This window comes from Perognathus longimembris, chromosome 28, assembly GCF_023159225.1.
Source record: "Perognathus longimembris pacificus isolate PPM17 chromosome 28, ASM2315922v1, whole genome shotgun sequence".
In the NCBI taxonomy this organism is placed as follows: Eukaryota; Metazoa; Chordata; class Mammalia; order Rodentia; family Heteromyidae; genus Perognathus; species Perognathus longimembris.
The window spans coordinates 94323581-94341600 of record NC_063188.1 but is presented as its reverse complement, the minus strand read 5'-3'; the positions used below and the strand labels follow the sequence as shown (position 1 = coordinate 94341600).

The 18020-nt window shown below is 37.1% G+C and overlaps 2 protein-coding genes across 2 annotated transcripts in view; one reads left to right on the top strand and one right to left on the bottom strand.

Moving 5' to 3' along the window:
• Positions 1 to 18020, top strand: part of Il1rapl1 (interleukin 1 receptor accessory protein like 1) — a 1145636-nt gene that overhangs the window by 1073992 nt on the left and 53624 nt on the right. The window lies entirely within an intron of this gene.
• On the bottom strand, positions 13970 to 15687 carry LOC125344044 (PRELI domain-containing protein 1, mitochondrial-like). Its single transcript, XM_048336649.1, has 3 exons — positions 15357 to 15687; positions 14938 to 15295; positions 13970 to 13986 (listed from the first exon to the last, which is right to left on the bottom strand). The coding sequence occupies exons 1-3, from the start codon at positions 15672 to 15674 to the stop codon at positions 13970 to 13972; spliced, it is 693 nt and encodes a 230-aa protein (XP_048192606.1). The 5' UTR covers positions 15675 to 15687.

Sequence of the window (18020 nt, the reverse complement as noted above, 5' to 3'; positions counted from 1 at the left end):
ATGCCAGTTGTTGAATACTCATGACAGCTCACAATTTGAGAGTTAATTGCTCATAAACATGGCTGACAGCAAGCACAAGAACTGTCAAGGAGTAGGCCACTGATTTAATCAAATTCTGCAAAGTAAATGATTGGTGGGCCAAAGGAAGTCCAACTGATCCTGAATTTATCAACTACTGGCTTTTCAATGAAAATAATAGCTCTAATTTTACTGAAATATGATTTCTGGAAATTACTTTTTCTTTTTGAAGAAAGGAAACTCCTTGCTACCTGCCCATGTGTGATTCTTTGTATTCTTTTCCTTTGTCTTCAGAAATCTCTTGTTTATGTTAGTAGAGACTTAATATTTGGCAATCAGAATTTAACAATATTTTAATATTTTAATGACCCATGGGTTTTTTGGTGTTTTTTTTTTGCCATCCCAAGAGTTTGAACTCAGGGACACAAATTTTACTCAGTTTGCTTGCTCAAGGCTGGTGCTCTCTACCACATGAAGCACACCTCCAGCTCAGCTTTTTCTGAGAGATGAAGTTTCAGGACTTTTCTGCCTGGGCTACCTTCAATATCTGAACTTCTGAATGACAAGGATTACAGGCATGAGCCTCTTTTGCCTGACTAGCTATTCTTCTTATATATAAAGTCTAATTGAGTTGGAAGAGATCTGGGTTCAATAATGACTCTGCCACCAGTCAATTGTTGATCTATCAAGTAATCTGACCCTCACGATCCTATCTTCAAAATGGTCAAATACTACACTGTGAGAGGAATTATATGATAATATTAGTTATATACAACTTACCTAGTACTGAAGACAAGCTTATTTAATTGAGTCCTCTAAATATTTGATGATTCTTAGCCAAGAAATGGCCTCTTTGTACATATCACATTTCTTTGAAAGTGAAGAATAAAAAGTTGCCAAATATAAGCAAGGTCATTCTGTTTTTATGAAACAGTTTTCTCTGTGCTATGACTCTTGAATTAATTCAGCTAACTTAATGTTCTTCGCATATTATTGAGCCATTGAACATGATAATTAAGACCATAACTTTGAGAACTAGATCAGGATTCAACTTAGGGTTCCTATATTTTCTAATTTATAATCTTGAATGCATTATTTAATTCACGTGAGCTTCAATTGCTCATATACCATAATAATAGTCCTAATATCAAGAAATGTGTATAGCTAGGCACTTGCTGTAGAATTTCTAGGAGCTAGGATTACATGTGTAATGATTGTCAGGGTCATGGTTCAAAGCTATCATAGGCAGAAAAGTCTATGAGAGCCTTATCTCCAATTAACCACCAAAAAGCCAGAAGAGGAGCTGTGGCTCAAGTTGTAGAGTACCAGCCTTAAGCAAATAAACAAAACCAAGTGAGAGTTCTAGGCCCTGAGTTCAAGGCCTAGTTCTGTCTCTCTCTCTCTGTCTCTGTCTCTGTCTCTGTCTCTGTCTCTCTCTCTCTCTCTCTCTCTCTCTCACACACACACACACACACACACACAGGTGTGTAGAAAATAACCCACATCAGATTCAATAAATATTTTCCATCAAAGATCAAGGAGTAATATTTTTGTGGAGAATTTTGTGGTGGAATGTGGTGATCTGATGAGAGGAAAGTAAGAAGTAAGCATTTTGTAGTGATTTCAAATCCACTAAATAGAGGTATGATAGTAGAAAAATGTAACAAAAGTGAGGTAGATAAAATTTTCAGGAAAGTAAGGCCACATATTTGTTCTTTCTTCCAAGTGTTTGTCCTTTGACTATTGTATCTTTTCTAAATGTTGCTCCTTGTAGAAGCCCAATGGCACACTTGTAATGTTAAATTCCTCTCCGTTGTCTTCATAATGTAATGAAGCTGAGTATATTCTTTGTTTTGTAATGTTCATTCTATTAGGACTGGAAAATTCATTGACTACCGAACAAAACCTTATGTTCATATTCTAATCATTAGCATGGCTCTAGCTCTGGAGCTGTCAGCATTTCCAGCCTAAATGCTGCTTTCAGGAGTTTGCAATTCAGTCATAAAAATTAGCTGCAGGCAGAAACTTGACATATAAAGTCCAGACCCAAGAGACAAATTTTATTACATTTTTAACAGGGAGAGAGAACTACATTTGGCCGTTATAAAAAGCATAAAATGTCATTCTACTGAACTTGCTCTAGATCCATTTCTGTCCTACAATAATTTAAGATTACATTCATACTCTGCCTCCTCTGTTTTCCATGTATCCATGGAGGAATCCTATGGCTTTCCAATGTTATATGACTTTACAACAAATTCCCTTAAGGCTACTTTTCTATTCTAGGTTGAACCAAAGTAGCTTTTTGAAACTCCATTTGTCAATGAGCAAAGGAAATTCCAGCCACTTAGTGGAGCATTCTATGAATTCAAAATTGGAATCATTCTTCTGCTATAACACAGCAACACAGGGTATGACCTGCATCAAGCTTTATGTTTTACGACTGAGCATTAAGAATTGGCTTGTGTGTGCAAAGACATTTCTTTGATGTGGGGTTGAATTAAGAAAGCTTAATTAACATTTTCTAATTAAATACTGCATTGTGAACTCAATCACAGTACTCTGCAACTTTGATGAGATTACTCTGTCTTTATTTAAGTAAACAAGATGGCTCACAGGGTTGAAAGCTTAGGCAATAATCACCCCTGCCCTTCTTCAGTTGGCAGCTTTGTTGTTCCGGAAACATTTTAAGCTACTCATCTAATTTCAGGAATTTTGGTAGAAATTCATTTCTTAAAAATATTCAAAGATATTAAAATAATATCTGGCCTTAAGAGTGATAGGACAAATATTCTACTCATTTATTACCTAGGTGAATTTTACAGGATTCATTTGATACCATGTCTATTTTATACACTTGCAGGTTATTTTATATATAGACTATAAAACGTATAGCATGTATAATGTAATACATATTATCATATGCATGTGATTTAGAGTGACTACCATTTTGTGTGTGTGCATGTGCATGTGCGTGTGCGTGTGTGTGTGTGTGTGTGTGTGTGTGTGTGTGTGTGAGCACTGTGGCTTTAACTCAGGGCCTGGGCACTGTCCCTTAGCATTTTAAGTCAAGACACAGCTCCACTTGCAGCTTTATTCTGGTTAATTGGAGATAAGAATGTTACAGACTTTCCTACCCAGGCTGTCTTCAAACCATGATTGTCATATCTCCGCCTCCTGAGTAGCTAGGATTACAGGCATGAGCCACTGATGCCCAGATACTACCATTGTTTTTAATTTAATGGCTAATATGCCAACCTCATCTTGTTTTGAGAGCTGTCCTGGACATGGTACTCACTCCTTCCGTGATGGTACTGCTTTCCTATGGGTAGGACATCCCACTGTCCTTGTTTCCCTCTTTGCTTCTCTACTCATTGCCTTTCTCTCTCTTATTCTAATTGCTCATTTTCCACAACTGTCAAATATTGCAATACACCAGGGCTTAGTCCTTGTCTTTTCTACTTTCCCTATTCTCATTTCATTGATATTCATATTCTATTTCTCAGGGATTTCTAAACATATATACCCAGCCCTGATAAGATTAGACACTGTATCCTTACATATTTGACACATGTCTCCACTTGAATAAGCATCCCAAATTCTACATATTCAAAACTGAATTCCTGATATATCCCTGTAGATTCATGCCAACCACAGCAGCCTCTTCTCTCTGTTTAAAGACAGTAACTGCATTTGTCTGTTGTTTGGGCCAAAGGTCTAGGAATCACCTTAGACATTTTTCCCCTCCCATACTTCACACCCAACCTGTCAGGAAACTCTGATGGTTTTAACTGCATAATTATTCAACATCTATTTCTCTCTTCTCCAGTTAGAATACCTGAATATGCAGCACTTCTCAGAATTTGTCTCCTCCAAAGCGCCTCATTTTAGCAATAGTCTACAATAAAAATGGCCTACAAAAGCCATGCACAGGTGAATTGAGCTCACTATCTCTCGTCTGACTACAGCTCTATGTCTCTGACTTCCTCTTTGCCACCACAGGCCCCTTAGCCTCCAGGCTATTCATCTGATATACCAGGCACTCTCTTAGTAATTTGTGCTCACTTCCCTTCTGTCTGTGATGCTTCTCTATCATATATCCACCTGGCTAAGTGTTTTCCTTCTGAAAAGCGTTTTTAGCTTTTGTCTTTTCATTTTTGGTATTGGGAATCGAACCCAGGACATTGCACTTGCTAGGCAACTGCTTTGCCACTGAGCTACATCCCAGCCCCAATGTTTTTCATAAATGTCACCATTTCAGTGAGTCCAGTTTCTTAATTCTATATAAAATTTTAAGCCTGTCCCATTGCAAACATACCCATGATCCCTGTCTTTTCTACATTTCCTGTAAGCCTAATCACCTTTGAACCTATATGCTTATTTTTAGTGAGTTAAATATCACTATTTAATAAGCTACTGTGGAAGCATGTGCAACATAGAGTTATTTTACATTAAGAGTTTTGTTTCAGTGCATCTAGTTCCCCCTTTGAGATTCAGAGTATTTTATTATGCATTTAATATGTATATTCTGAGGAGGGTACCATGGGCTTCAAGAGACTGTGAGAGGAAGCCATGCCCAGAAAGGTTAGGATGCTCCCAATTACCCTGGGTAATGAGTTATTTTTTAATTATATTTTTATTATCTTTAAGTAATTGTACAAAAGAGATACAATTCAACAAATCAGTTTATTAGTACAGTGCAATGTGATCAATATCACATCTTCATCTTCTATTTCTTATATATATATATGCATCTTTTCTTTGCTGAGGGTCAAATCCAGGGCCTTTCATATTATCAACCTCTAAGCTAAATTCTACCCCCTAAAACCTAAGTTATTACTATAGCTGGGTACTGGTAGGTCACACCTTAACCATAGCTACTCAGGAGGCTGAGGTCTGAGAACTTAAGTTCAAAGCCATCTCAGGCAGACAAATGTGAGATGCTCTTATTTCTGACCAGCCAGCAAAAATCTGGGAAAAGAGCTATAGTTCAAGTGATAGAGTGCCATCCTTGAATGAAAAACTTAAAGAAGACTATGAGGCCTTGAGTTAAAGCCACAATATTAGCACAAATAAAATATAACTATAAAACTTCAGGAATTCATAATACTACAGTGAAAATAATTTGTTAAACATCTTTACCTAGGGATGATTTTAAAGGATTATTGTTTTAAATTATTTTATTAACATGTTGAAATATTTATTTTACATGATAAAAGAATAGAAAGTATCTGTTTATGCTTGGCATAGTTAAAGAAATACCTGTTATGCTGCTACAGAGTTCTAAATACAATTTGCACATAGAAAATTTAGCATCTAAAGCAATTGGAAAAAAATCTCCAAATCTTGGGATGTTATCATTTCTCCCTAAAGCATCGTATTCTATTTAGTTATGCATACTTAGTAGATAAGCGATAAACAATCATTTATTCCCTTTAATTGCTGGCTTGTAAAACATCTTGCTTTGTATGTTTTGTCTTATGTTCCTCTTTTCTCCTTTCCAGAAGTTTTATTTTACCATATCCAATTTATCCAATTTATTCAATCCAATTTATCTTAACAAAGATGATTCATGAGCGAACGTAGTTCTAACTAATTTAGGAAAAGCTAATACTCAGATTTTCATACTATATCATTGAATATGACTGTGGAGACAGTTAATAAAATATGTTTCCATAACTATCACTCACGGAAAACAGTTTAGGTAGAAATTAAAGCAAGAGATAGATGCAATATGAAATAGAACTAATGGTACCCAGAAATTAAAGAACTTAAAAATTATGGTTCCCAATGTAATTGGGTTGCAGAAAACTATCATGAAAAAAAAAATCACAAAATAAGATGAATGTGAATTTTAACTGAAATTATTCTATACCTTTGTTTTCATGATTTGCGCTAATTTTACTTCTTCACTTGAGTCCTAAGTAAAATTATGAAAACATGTTTTGATTAAAGTACTTGAAATCTCCTGTACATAATTGGATCTCAACTAATGAATTAGAATTTCCATTCTATAATGAATATTGCTTTTATTTCCATATATATGCAGTTATTACTTCTTCAGTTATTACTAAAACAGTCTAATCAAATCGTTCAACTCCCACTCATAAAACCAAAAAGTGTTAGAATAAAATAACTACAGGCTATCTCCTTAAATGATAAGAGAGAAAAACTGAAAATTTTTTTTTCAGAAAGCATTTAATGTTAAAAAAAATAACAATTTATGGTGCTGGGCAGGGTGCATGCCTGCAATCCCAGCAATTGGAAGGATGAAGCAGGAGGACTGGGAGTTCAAAGCCAGTCTGGACTATACAGCAAGTTCAAGGCCAGCATGGGGTTATATACTGAGAATCTCTCTTTTAAAACCAAGGGCTTACCCAATACAGCCATTTCACATTTGTTACAAAAGCAATTTTTTCAACTTCTATACTGGGATTGAAATAATAACCTAACTTGGCAATACAGGTTAATGTTGTCCTCACACATAAAAAACATATTTTCTATGATGATAATCTTATTCTCCAACCCTCACTTTCAAAATCAGTTCCAAATATTGCCTATAAAGTAATCCCCTGCTGTGCTGATTTTACATTCCTAAAGCTCTTCTTTCACTTGGCACTGCCTCCAAAACCAAAATGAAGTTCTTCAGCTGATTGGTTAACATCATGTAACACAGCGCTGCTGGGAATTGGTCTTCCATGGTTTCACCAACCCTCATTCTGCCTTCTGTCTTCCTTTTCCCCTTCCTCTTTCATTTTCCAATCATATTATTTCTCCTAAGGTATTTCTCTTCTTTCCTGTCCATGTGTATTCAGCTGACTTCCTTCCACATGGGCACCATTCTCAACCACAAGTATTAAATCCAGAAATTGGCTATCGTTCAATATTTGTAATGAAAAATATAACCGTTTCTTTAATTTTTTCCAATCTTAAATCTTTAACTTCTCCTTAAGGTTTATTTTTCATATCTACTTTCCTCTGCAAGTTTGCAAGTCAATGTATAAGACCAAAAATATCTGAATTAAGTTTCTCTGGGGCATGATTATAAAGAAAGGAATCAAATATGACCCCCCCCACACACACACAATGTATTACTTTGGCCTTCTGATAGTTTCTGCATTATCTCTTTTATATGCTAAATTTTCGCTAGCCAGGGTCTGAATGTAAAATATAAACAAAAACTACCTAAAGCATGATAGTGTAAAAACAACAACAACAACAACAAGGACTTGGATTACAGCTCAGTAGCAGGCAATTGATAGCATATACAAGCTCTCAGTTTGATTTATAAAACTACCAAATAATTGCAGACACCTTGTAGTTGTATCTCTTTCACTATCCACATCATATACCACCAGTGAAGCCAATCTGGTCTCTTTATCCTAATTTTAACATTAAAATAATCTACTATTGGAATATTTTTGTGATGGTCAATGTTTCACATTTATTTTTTTTTTGTTTTATTATGCACTTTATTTTATTTATTTATTTATTTTTTCCAATTTTTATTATCAAACTGATGTACAGAGAGGTTACAGTTTCATACGTTAGGCATTGGATACATTTCTTGTAAATATTTCACATTTATTACATTGACTATCAACATTTTAAAAGAATAGATGTGCTGTTGGAGGCGTGGCTCAGGCAGTAGAGCTGTAGCCAATAAATACAAACAGCTGCAGGTACAGAACTCAAGCCCCTGTCTCAGATATAAGTATAGATACCCAAAATGATGTCAAGAATTAAAAAAGAACAGATTTTTTTTCAATTCCAAATGGATCAAAGACCTTGAAATCAAAACAGACACCCTGAAAACACTAAAAGAAGGAGTAGGAGAAACACTTGGGCTCCTTGGCACAGGACGGAACTTCCTTAACAAAGACCCAGAAAGGCTACAAATCAGAGAAAGGATGGACAAATGGGACTACATCAAACTTCAGCGCTTCTGCAGGGCAAAGTACATAGCTCGCAAGATAAACAGAAAGCCCACAGATTGGGAGAAGATCTTTACTGGCCATTCAACAGACAAAAGCCTCATATCTAAAATATATGCAGAACTAAAAAAATTTCCTTCATCCAAAACAAAACAGCAAAGAACCAATAGCCCCCTCATCAAGTGGGCTAAAGACTTACAAAGAGACTTCTCTGATGAGGAAATGAGAATGGCCAAGAGACATATGAAGAAGTGCTCTACATCACTGGCCATAAAAGAAATGCAAATCAAAACAACATTGAGATTCCATCTCACCCCTGTAAGAAATGTCCTATATCAAGAAAACTAACAATAACAACTGTTGGAGGGATGTGGCCAAAAGGGAACCCTACTTCATTGTTGGTGGGAATGTAAACTGGTTCAGCCACTCTGGCAAGAGGTATGGAGATTCCTCAGAAGGCTAAACATAAAACTCCCCTATGACCCAGCAGCCCCACTTTTGGGTATCTATCCAAAAGACCACAAACATAATCACACTAAAGCAACCAGCACAACAATGTTCATCACAGCACAATTTGTCATAGCTAGGATCTGGAACCAACCCAGATGCCCCTCAGTAGATGAGTGGATCAGGAAAATGTGGTACATATACACCATGGAATTTTATGCCTCTATCAGAAAGAATGACATTGCCCCATTTGTAAGGAAATGGAAGGACTTGGAAAAAGTTATACTAAGTGAAGTGAGCCAGACCCAAAGAAACATGGATTATATGGTCTCCCTTATAGGGAATAATTAGCACAGGTTTAGGCAAGTCACAGCAGAGGATCACAGGAGCCCAATAGCTACACCCTATGAACACATAAGATGATGCTAAGTGAAATGAACTCCATGTTATGAAAACGATTGTTATATCACAGTTGTAACTACTTTCAACGTGCCATATGTAACTGTAGCCTCTATTATTGATGATATTCCTGTATCACCTTCCTGTGGTTGTACCTACACTATCTCTTTATCTTATCTGAGTATATTGGAAACCGGGTATACTGGTATTAGAACTAGGAAATTGGAAGCGAATACCCAAATCGAGAGACACAGGGTAAAAAAAAGACAAAACTACAAAAGCAATACTTACAAACTGTTTGGAGAAAATGAACTGAACAACTGAACAACTCATAGGTGGGGGGGAAGGGAAAAAAAGAGGGGGGAGGGGGGAATGAGGGACGAGGTAACAAACAGTACAAGAAATGTATCCAATGCCTAATGTATGAAACTGTAACCTCTCTGTAATTCAGTTTGATAATAATATATATATATATAAAGAACAGGTTTTTTTAAGGATACTGTTATTGGATATTATAATGTTCACCCTCTTTTCAGAGGCCAACCAGTCACCTATGCCTAGGAATGACTGGGAAGAGTCTTTCACCTTCTGGTTAGTTGTCCTCATTGTCTTAAGAAAAAAAATGAAAGACATTTATCAATCTTGATCATGAAGAAAAAGTGAATGATGGAGTTGTAAATTTAAAACTAATGACAAAAATTTTAATTTGTTAATCAAGTAAGGGTCTCAAACAACTCATAATCTCCATGAACTCTTTCACTCAAAAGCCAATTTTCATTTTTTGACCATAGTTGTCATGTCATGCAGAGTAAAATATTAATAGTTTTATGTAACACTTTTCAAAAACAAGTCTCAATTTTTAACAGGAGTTTCAACCACTGTTATTTTAAACATTTATAATGGTGTTATTTTTTCAACATGTTGAGCTCCTTAAAGTATCAAAAGCTGAACTGTTAATAATGCAGAAGCTGGAGAATTTGGGCTGAAAAGTAGTGCTAATGGAAGGCTACAGTATTTCTGCTCTGCCTTTTGTGTTGTGAACTTTTCAGTATGCATGTCCATCTGGCTACATCTCTAGTCAATTCTTGCTAACTGAAAAATATATATACCTTGTTGAAAATTTTCTCAGTATTTCCATCAAACAGTTGTTCATAAATCTTTACAGGGGTTGTCAGCTTTGTGTCTTGGCAGTAACAGAGTTTAAACTCAATACAAGCTCTCTACCACTTGAACCATACCCTGAACCCAGGGATCATCATTTTCAAAACTGAGAATCAAAGACTAATGGAGCTATCTGTCATCTGTGCTTTAATACAACCATAAGACAAATAATAGAATTAAAATCACTGTGGCAACTAGTTGTTCTACAATGTTTCTGATCACCTAAAAAGATGTGCCTTAGCCAGGAGCTAATGGTTTATGCATGTAAACCTAGCTACTCAGGAGTCTGAGATCTGAGGATCACAGTTCAAGGTCAGCACAGGTAGAAAAATCCGTGCTATTTTTATCTCCTTTAACCACCAAAAAAACTCGAACTAGAGCTGTGGCTCACGTGGTAGAACACTAGCCTTGAGAAAAATAAAGCTCTGGAACAGGGCCTAGGCCCCAAATTCAAGCCTCAAGCCTGTGCACACACAAAGAGTTGCTGTGTCTTCTTTGACATGGAATGTAGAGGTAGCTCAGAGGTAGAGCACTAGTATATTCCAGATTCTGGGTTTCATCCTTCCCCAAATAGACTCTTGTTAGTGTAAGAAAATGAAGCCTTTTTTTTCTAGCTTGACTATATCTTTTAGGCTCAAAAAGATTCTAGCATTTCGCAGTCTAAATCTAATAATAATATCTGCTAAGTAAGTGACCTTCTAAAATTATACTTACGAATCCAACATTTTCCTATACTGGTGAATTTTAATTAATTTTATAAGAAAACAATGTTCCTGATTATTTTTTCTAAATGTTATGGTTGATTTTAAAAGACCGTTGCAATGATGATTTTCTAAAGTACATAAGTTCATGCTCTTGTATGTGCCAAACACTAAAATACAGGCTCATCTACATCACCAGATTTATACTTGAAATGAGAAACTGAATGCAGAATATAAAGTTGAGTATCACTGCCAGTCACTGCCAATTGGGGTAATTTTGAAGTGTAATATTTGCCACAAACTTTCATCATTTTATATTTTTCTTTCTCATTTGTCTTGCATATTTTCACCAATCTGAAATTTACACTTCAAACTCCCTATTTGTATTTGTGAACACTTCAAAATATGTTGTATTATTTATACTTTACTATAAATGTAAATATATTTATTCAAAAACATTTAAAACAGCCCATTTTGTAACAATAAAAATATTCCTGAATATGAATTGATTAAACTGTAATCAATCTTCTATGGATATTAGAATGACAAAGTATAGATCCATATACTGATGTAACTTTGCATTTTAAAGGATATATGTATGTTAATGGTTGTATACCACACATATATTTATTTCTATATATTTACATGCACATATGTACATGTATGTATAATATATATCTGTTGTATGAATATATATTTATATTGTATCAGCTAAGAAATATACCAACAACTGTTTCTATGGTTACCTCTACAGAATAAAACCAAGGCATGAAATATTGTTAGGAGTTCCTTACTCCTCATCTTATGCTTTTTTATTTGAATTTATTTATCATGACTATCTACCAAAAGATAAAATTTTCTGTATATACATATGGTATCCATATGGGGTAAATATATATATACATGATATGCATATGCATATATACCATGTAGTACTTATTTTCATATACATATATGACTAAAGAATAAAAACACTAGAGAGGAAAGAAAGTATCAAGGCCCATTATTTTTTTCAAATTGTGTTTAAATTCTACCTTTTATTTTCATTCCCCTCTGACTACTCTTTATCAGTTGAATTCATTGATCAGTTATTGGAAGGAATAGCTTGAAACCGTGTGCCACACCACTTCAGAATTCAGGGTAGCAGCTTCTCTAATCATAGCTAGGAAGACTTGCAACTGAGATCAGATAGTATCCATGGAAACTAAATAGCAGAACTTAGAAATGGTTGGAAAATGGAATCTTAGCCTATTCCCTTCCCTTTTGAAGGCCTCTGTGGTTGCTTAACCACTTGTAGCCAGGCAGGAAAGTTTGGGGAGTGCAGAATTGAAAACTCTTTGAATACAGTACTGCTTTCTGTGAAAAGAGTTACCAAATTCCTACTATAACTAAAATAAAGTAAGAATTTCTATTATTTGCATCAGCTTTACTCTGCTCCAGGAAAAAAGATAGTGATATGATCCTAATTATGCTAACAGCATTTCAATAGCCTCCAGAGAAAATGCTTATTTTCACAAAGACATCTAATTTACACTGTACCATTTAGCTGTGCTTACCACTGAGAACTCAATGTTTATCCTAATTTACTTTGTTTTAGCCATTCTAGGATTCTAATGCCTAACTTTCTCATAGTTTCCACCCACCTGTTAATGCCTAGGCAGCAATCTCTAACCATCTGAGTTTTTGATTAGATTCTCTGACCCCACTCAATATAAACGAGGTTTGGGCAAGGGTCAGGCATTATAATCATTTAGAGAGCACCCACTTCCCTAAACTCTATGTCTACTGTCCCAGATTTGTTTCTCTGTCTCAGCAGATGAGACTTAGAAGTTCTCAACCTTGATGCAAAACTAAGGCATCACAAAAGCATGTTAAATATATTGTTTGTTTCTGGGCTACACTGATGCACAGGCATATTTGACATACTATCTTCTAGTTCACTGTTTCTGGGTCCTCCATGGTAGAACAGCACCAGTGCTGCCTTACTTCTGTTTCCAGCTGGGAAAGTGTTCTCATACTGTGGTATATTTACACCGTCCTTCATAAGCACATGTCGTCTCCTATTCCTTTAACTACCAGTTTCCTTTTATTAACTATTCAAATCAAATAATTAAGAACAGCATAAAAGATACCAGCAGAGTGAAAGGCAAACTTTTGCCTTAGGCTAGATTTCTCTCTGTTCCCTAAAGAAGGTCTATGCTTCCAGATTTTTCTTTGATTCAGGAGGAGCCTTCTAACCTTGCAAATGGCCTTCTGCAGGGATTGATTAGCTCTACCAAGAGAGCTCTTAGCCCAAAGCGGAAGATATGACTTTTTGTCCCAGAATCCTTCTCATAGGGTGTGAGACAAACAAGTATATGAGATTTTATTGAGAAGAATGAACTGGTGACAACATTACTGAGCATGGTTATGTTTATGCAGACTATAGACTGTAGAAGGGGACACCTGTGAAAAGGGAGGTTTAAAAGAGAGGCCAACCGAGCAGCAGTATACAGGTTAAATATGATTGATGATACACACACAGACACACACACACAGACACACACACACACACACACTGAAACCCACTAAAAACAGTAAAGCGCTAGTAGGGTTAAAAAAAGTAATAGAAGTGAATTTGTTTAAAGAATATTATATGAATATATGATAATATTTCAATGAAATAATTCCTTCAAAAATTACTTGATAAAAGATAAAAAGATGGCTATCTGCTAAGAACTACTTAAAAGATTGTTATTCACACTTGTAGGAAAGAATAAAAGTCCCATGTTGAAAGTTAAAACAATATGTAAGGAGTCGAGTTGGATAGTTTTGAGTTGAAACACTGAGGAAAATTTTCTCCAATTATCTTAGGTTTAGGATTTAAAAATAAAAGTAAAGGTTAGATGAATATAATATCAATGTAGTTTAACTTTTAAGATCTTAACTTTTATTAATCATGGGTGACTATGAAAACCTTGTCAAAGACTTTATTGGGCATAGGAAGATTTTGTTAAGTAATTTTACACATACTTATATTCTTGCTGATTTTAAACCTTGTGGTAAAATTGTGAATTTTTTTTTAACTAATATGAGTAAAGTGTCCACAGGTTCCAAAATATTTGAGAAAATATTGTGGCTATTATTTAATATCATATTCTTATTTTCCATTTGAGTAAAGTTTAATATAATTGCCTAAATTGCTTAGAAACACTCATTCAGGTGTACAGTTATATTTTGTAAAACAGAGAAGAATATGCTACTATAAGTAGTCCCTAAAATTAGAACTGTGTTTCACAATTCTCCAGCTTTTGAGGTTTTTTAAATCTGCTACCTGATCTGTTTATCTGAGTGTGGGTGAACATAAAATTAAACTGCATAGGACACAGAAAACTATGTTTCCTTATGGATTTAATCTCTGTAATTTTTTTAATTGAAAGGCATTTATTGATCGCCTGTTATGTGTTAGCTATTGTTTCAGGTTCTTGGGACACATAAGAGAAAAGCAAGGCGCCTGCCCTCGCGGGGCACACAGTCTAGCCTTCTGCACCCCCTCAGCAAATCACACACACCTGCAGCGGCCCCCGGGGGTGGGTGGGAGGGGGGGGACATGCAGGCCCGGCGTGGACTCGGATACGGCCTGGCGAGTCACAGTGGCCATGCGGGACCCCTGCCCCAGCCCACCACCCAGACAGCACAGAGGACTGAAGTTGATTTTTTTCCCTTATTTTTTTTCTTATTTATTGTCAAAGTGATGTACAGAGAGGTTACAGTTTCATACGTTAGGCCTTGGTACATTTCTTGTACTGTTTGTTACCTCCTCCCTCATTCCTCATTCCCCCTCCCCCTCCTCCTTTCCCTTCCCCCCATGAGTTGATCAGTTGATTTACACCAAATGGTTTTGTAAGTATTGCTTTTGGAGTCGTTTGCCTTTTTATCCTTTGTCTCTCGATTTTGATATTCCCTTTCACTTTCCTAATTCTAATACCAGTATATACAGTATCCAGGGTAAATTAGATGAGATACAGAGATAGTGCAGGACAACCACAGGAAGGGGATACAAGAAGATCATCAACAATAGAAGCTACGGTTTCACATCGCATGTTGAAAGTAATTACAACAGTAATCTAACAGTCGTTTCCATAACATGGAGTTCATTTCACTTAGCATCATTTTATGTGTTCATAAGGGCATAGCTATTGGGCTCTTGTGATCCTCTGCTGTGACTAGCCTAAACCTGTGCTAATTATTCCTTATGAGGGAAACCATAGAGTCATGTTTCTTTGGGTCTGGCTCACTGAAGTTGATTTTCAATCGTGAATTATGGGGAGGGCGGGGTTGGACCATGAGACAAACAGCTGCAGCAGCTGCTGCTTGCTGGCGGCATTGTTTGGCCAGGTCCTTGGCCTTTTCTGTAGCTGCCAGTGCCATCTCCTTGGCTTTCTCCTTGGCTTCCTTGGCTGTCTCCACAAATGTTCTGGAAGGGGGCTCAGCTTGTAGCTTGGCCAGGATGTACTCAAAGCCTTTCATCGTCTTGGTTCCGTTGCTTTTGAACCGGCCGGGCAAGACCGAACTCCTGACAGCAAACAAGATGGAGGAGACCCAGGCTTCCCCGCTGCTGTCATTCACGCAGTAAACGCACCGTTCCTCCACCACCTGTGCAGGCCGTGAAACACACCGCCATGCTCGCACTCGGGGCTCTACCGCCGAGCCACACCATCAGCCGGGCGTGGTGGATGTTCCAGGTGAAAGCGGTCATGGTCTGATTCTGTGGGTCCACAATGGAGTCGTGCAGGATGTATACCGAGTGGGCAACGTTGGCAGGAAACCGTCGCTCCGCCCAGCGGGGCATCCTGTTGGTATTGGTCGGGAGGCTCCAGGACCGAAGCTTCCGGTCAGGGGTGACCTCCCGGTGTACTAGGTCTTCCCTCAAGACATGTTTGCTGTAGGGGTTCGGGTACCGCTGCCAGAAGGAGGTGAACACTCGGTCCCAGGAACTTCGGAGCACGCTCTGGCCCAGGAAATACTTGACCATCGTCCCGGCCTGGGCGGGCTCAGCACCGGCACCGCACCAGGAGAGCAGAGCTGGGGGGTGGGGGGGGGCAGGGGGCGGGGACGCACGCGGGGGCTGGGCTGTGGCTAGGCGCACGGCAGCCAAGCTCGCAGCTCAGTCACCAATGCACTGTGCCCTTGTGTGGCCGCTGCTGTCATGAGGGAGTGTCCCACCGCGCACCAATCTCAGAAAGTTTTACACTACCATTAATGATGTCTCGAGAGTCTCTGAATCTAAAATAAGATAATGAGCAATCTATACATTTGTGTTTAGAGGCCACCATTATATGCACATAACTTTAAAGTCTGGTGAAGAAGCAAAGCGATAGAGATATAATGAGCTTGAATAAATGGATTGCATTTTTAGAAGTATCTCAAGAGTCTGGCAAAAGTTGTGCATTAGACAGCTTTATATTACTACAACAAACTACCAGAATTCGGCTACTTATAAATTAAAGAAAGGTTTCTTTAGCTCATGGTTTTGTAAGTTCAAAGTTGTGACACTGACATCAGCTCAGTTCTAAACTGAAACCTTACCTCTGACATCATAGCACAGCATAACATGGCACACAGCAAAAATCACTATCAATGGTGGCAACAATAAAATGACAGCATTTCATACCAGGAACAGAGGATAAACCTGAGACTTCACAATGCCCTTTAAGGGCACATATCCAATATTCCCATAAACCACCTCCCCACACTGTCGCCCTGGAGCTACAATGGACCCTTTAAGAAAACTCTCAAATAATAAAAAGCTGTTTGGTCATCCAGAAAGTTAGTGGAGAAAAATGAGGAAATTTGTGAGATAAGTATTAGTTTAAGTTTATCCTTCCATAGACTGGAAAGTTAGACAACAACTTGATTGGAGTTAGGAAAAGACTAGAGTATAAAAACTAAAATTCGCAAGGACAGAACAAAGGAGGGAACGGATTTCACTTGAATCAGCACTTGCACATTCACCCTTTAAAGACTGGCACCAGAGATTCACCAGTAATCCTAGCTACTTAGGTGGCTTTGATCAAAGGATCATGGGTCAAAGCCAGCAAGGGCAGGAAAATCTGTGAGACTTCTATCTCCAATAAACTACCAAAAAGGTGGAAGTGGAGCTGTGGCTCAAGTGGGAGAGCACTATCCCTGAGCATGCTCTGAGTTCACCCCCTACCCCCACACACAAACAAATGACTTCAGTCTAGATATAACCTTGGGTTCAGCTGTACTTGTGGAGACTAACATAGAATGAAGGGAAATAGGTCACAGTGTATTAAATCAAGATGACTTGGGTATGTAGAAATATGAAATGATAGTACTACCAGTAATTATAGGGACTTCTTAGAAGAAAACAAGCTCTACTTTATTAAAATAATATTTTTGCTGGGCACTGATGGCTCTAGCAATCAGGAGACTACGATCTGAGGATCAGGGTTCAAAGCTAGCCCAGTCAGGAAAATTCATGAGACTCTTATCTCCAAGTACCCACCAGAAATCTAGAAGTGGCACCATGGCTCAAAGTGGTAGAGAGCTAGGATTGAGGAAAGGAGCTCAGGGACAACACCCAGGCTGCAAATTCAAGACCTACAAATGACAAAACAAAAAGACCAATGTTTTTCAGCATTGCATCTAGTAGGCGCTCTACTAGTTAGAGCTGTTTATATTGGCTAACATGTCATTTTTACTAGTCTAACGAGACATTACTATACATCAGTACATTACAGTATGTTTAGTACTTTATATACCCTGATTATACATTTAATCCTCATAACAAATGTAGAATATAAATACCTTCATATCCTTGTTTTACAAATTAAAAATTAAAATAACAAAGAGGTTAAGTGACATGACTCACTTGAGGACACAGACATAATAGATGATAGGTTATTTCAACTTAGATTTAGCTTACCTCAGGATCTAGATTCTAACCCGTACATTTGCATTTTAGAATAGAGATTGCAAACTAGTAACTAGAGCACCAGAATAAGTTTGGGGTCCTGCTTTATTCATCCTAGATAATATGTTTTCAGAAAATCAGAAATTACTGTCTTAAAATATCCTGACATTTTTCAATATTGTTTTATGATTGTACATTGAATATTTCTTCTACTTTATTTAAATATGTGTGTATATGTGCATATACATACAAATTCATTAACATAATACTTAAATAAACTTTTAATTGTTTAAGCTGGATAATACAAATACTGAACATTTGGGGGAAAATTAGACTATTCTTAAAGTAGCTAGAGACATTGCTTTTTGCCATATTAAGGTGACAAGTTTCCCAGAAAAGTCCTCTCTGATTTCAGATTTTACTTTACATGAATAGACAAAT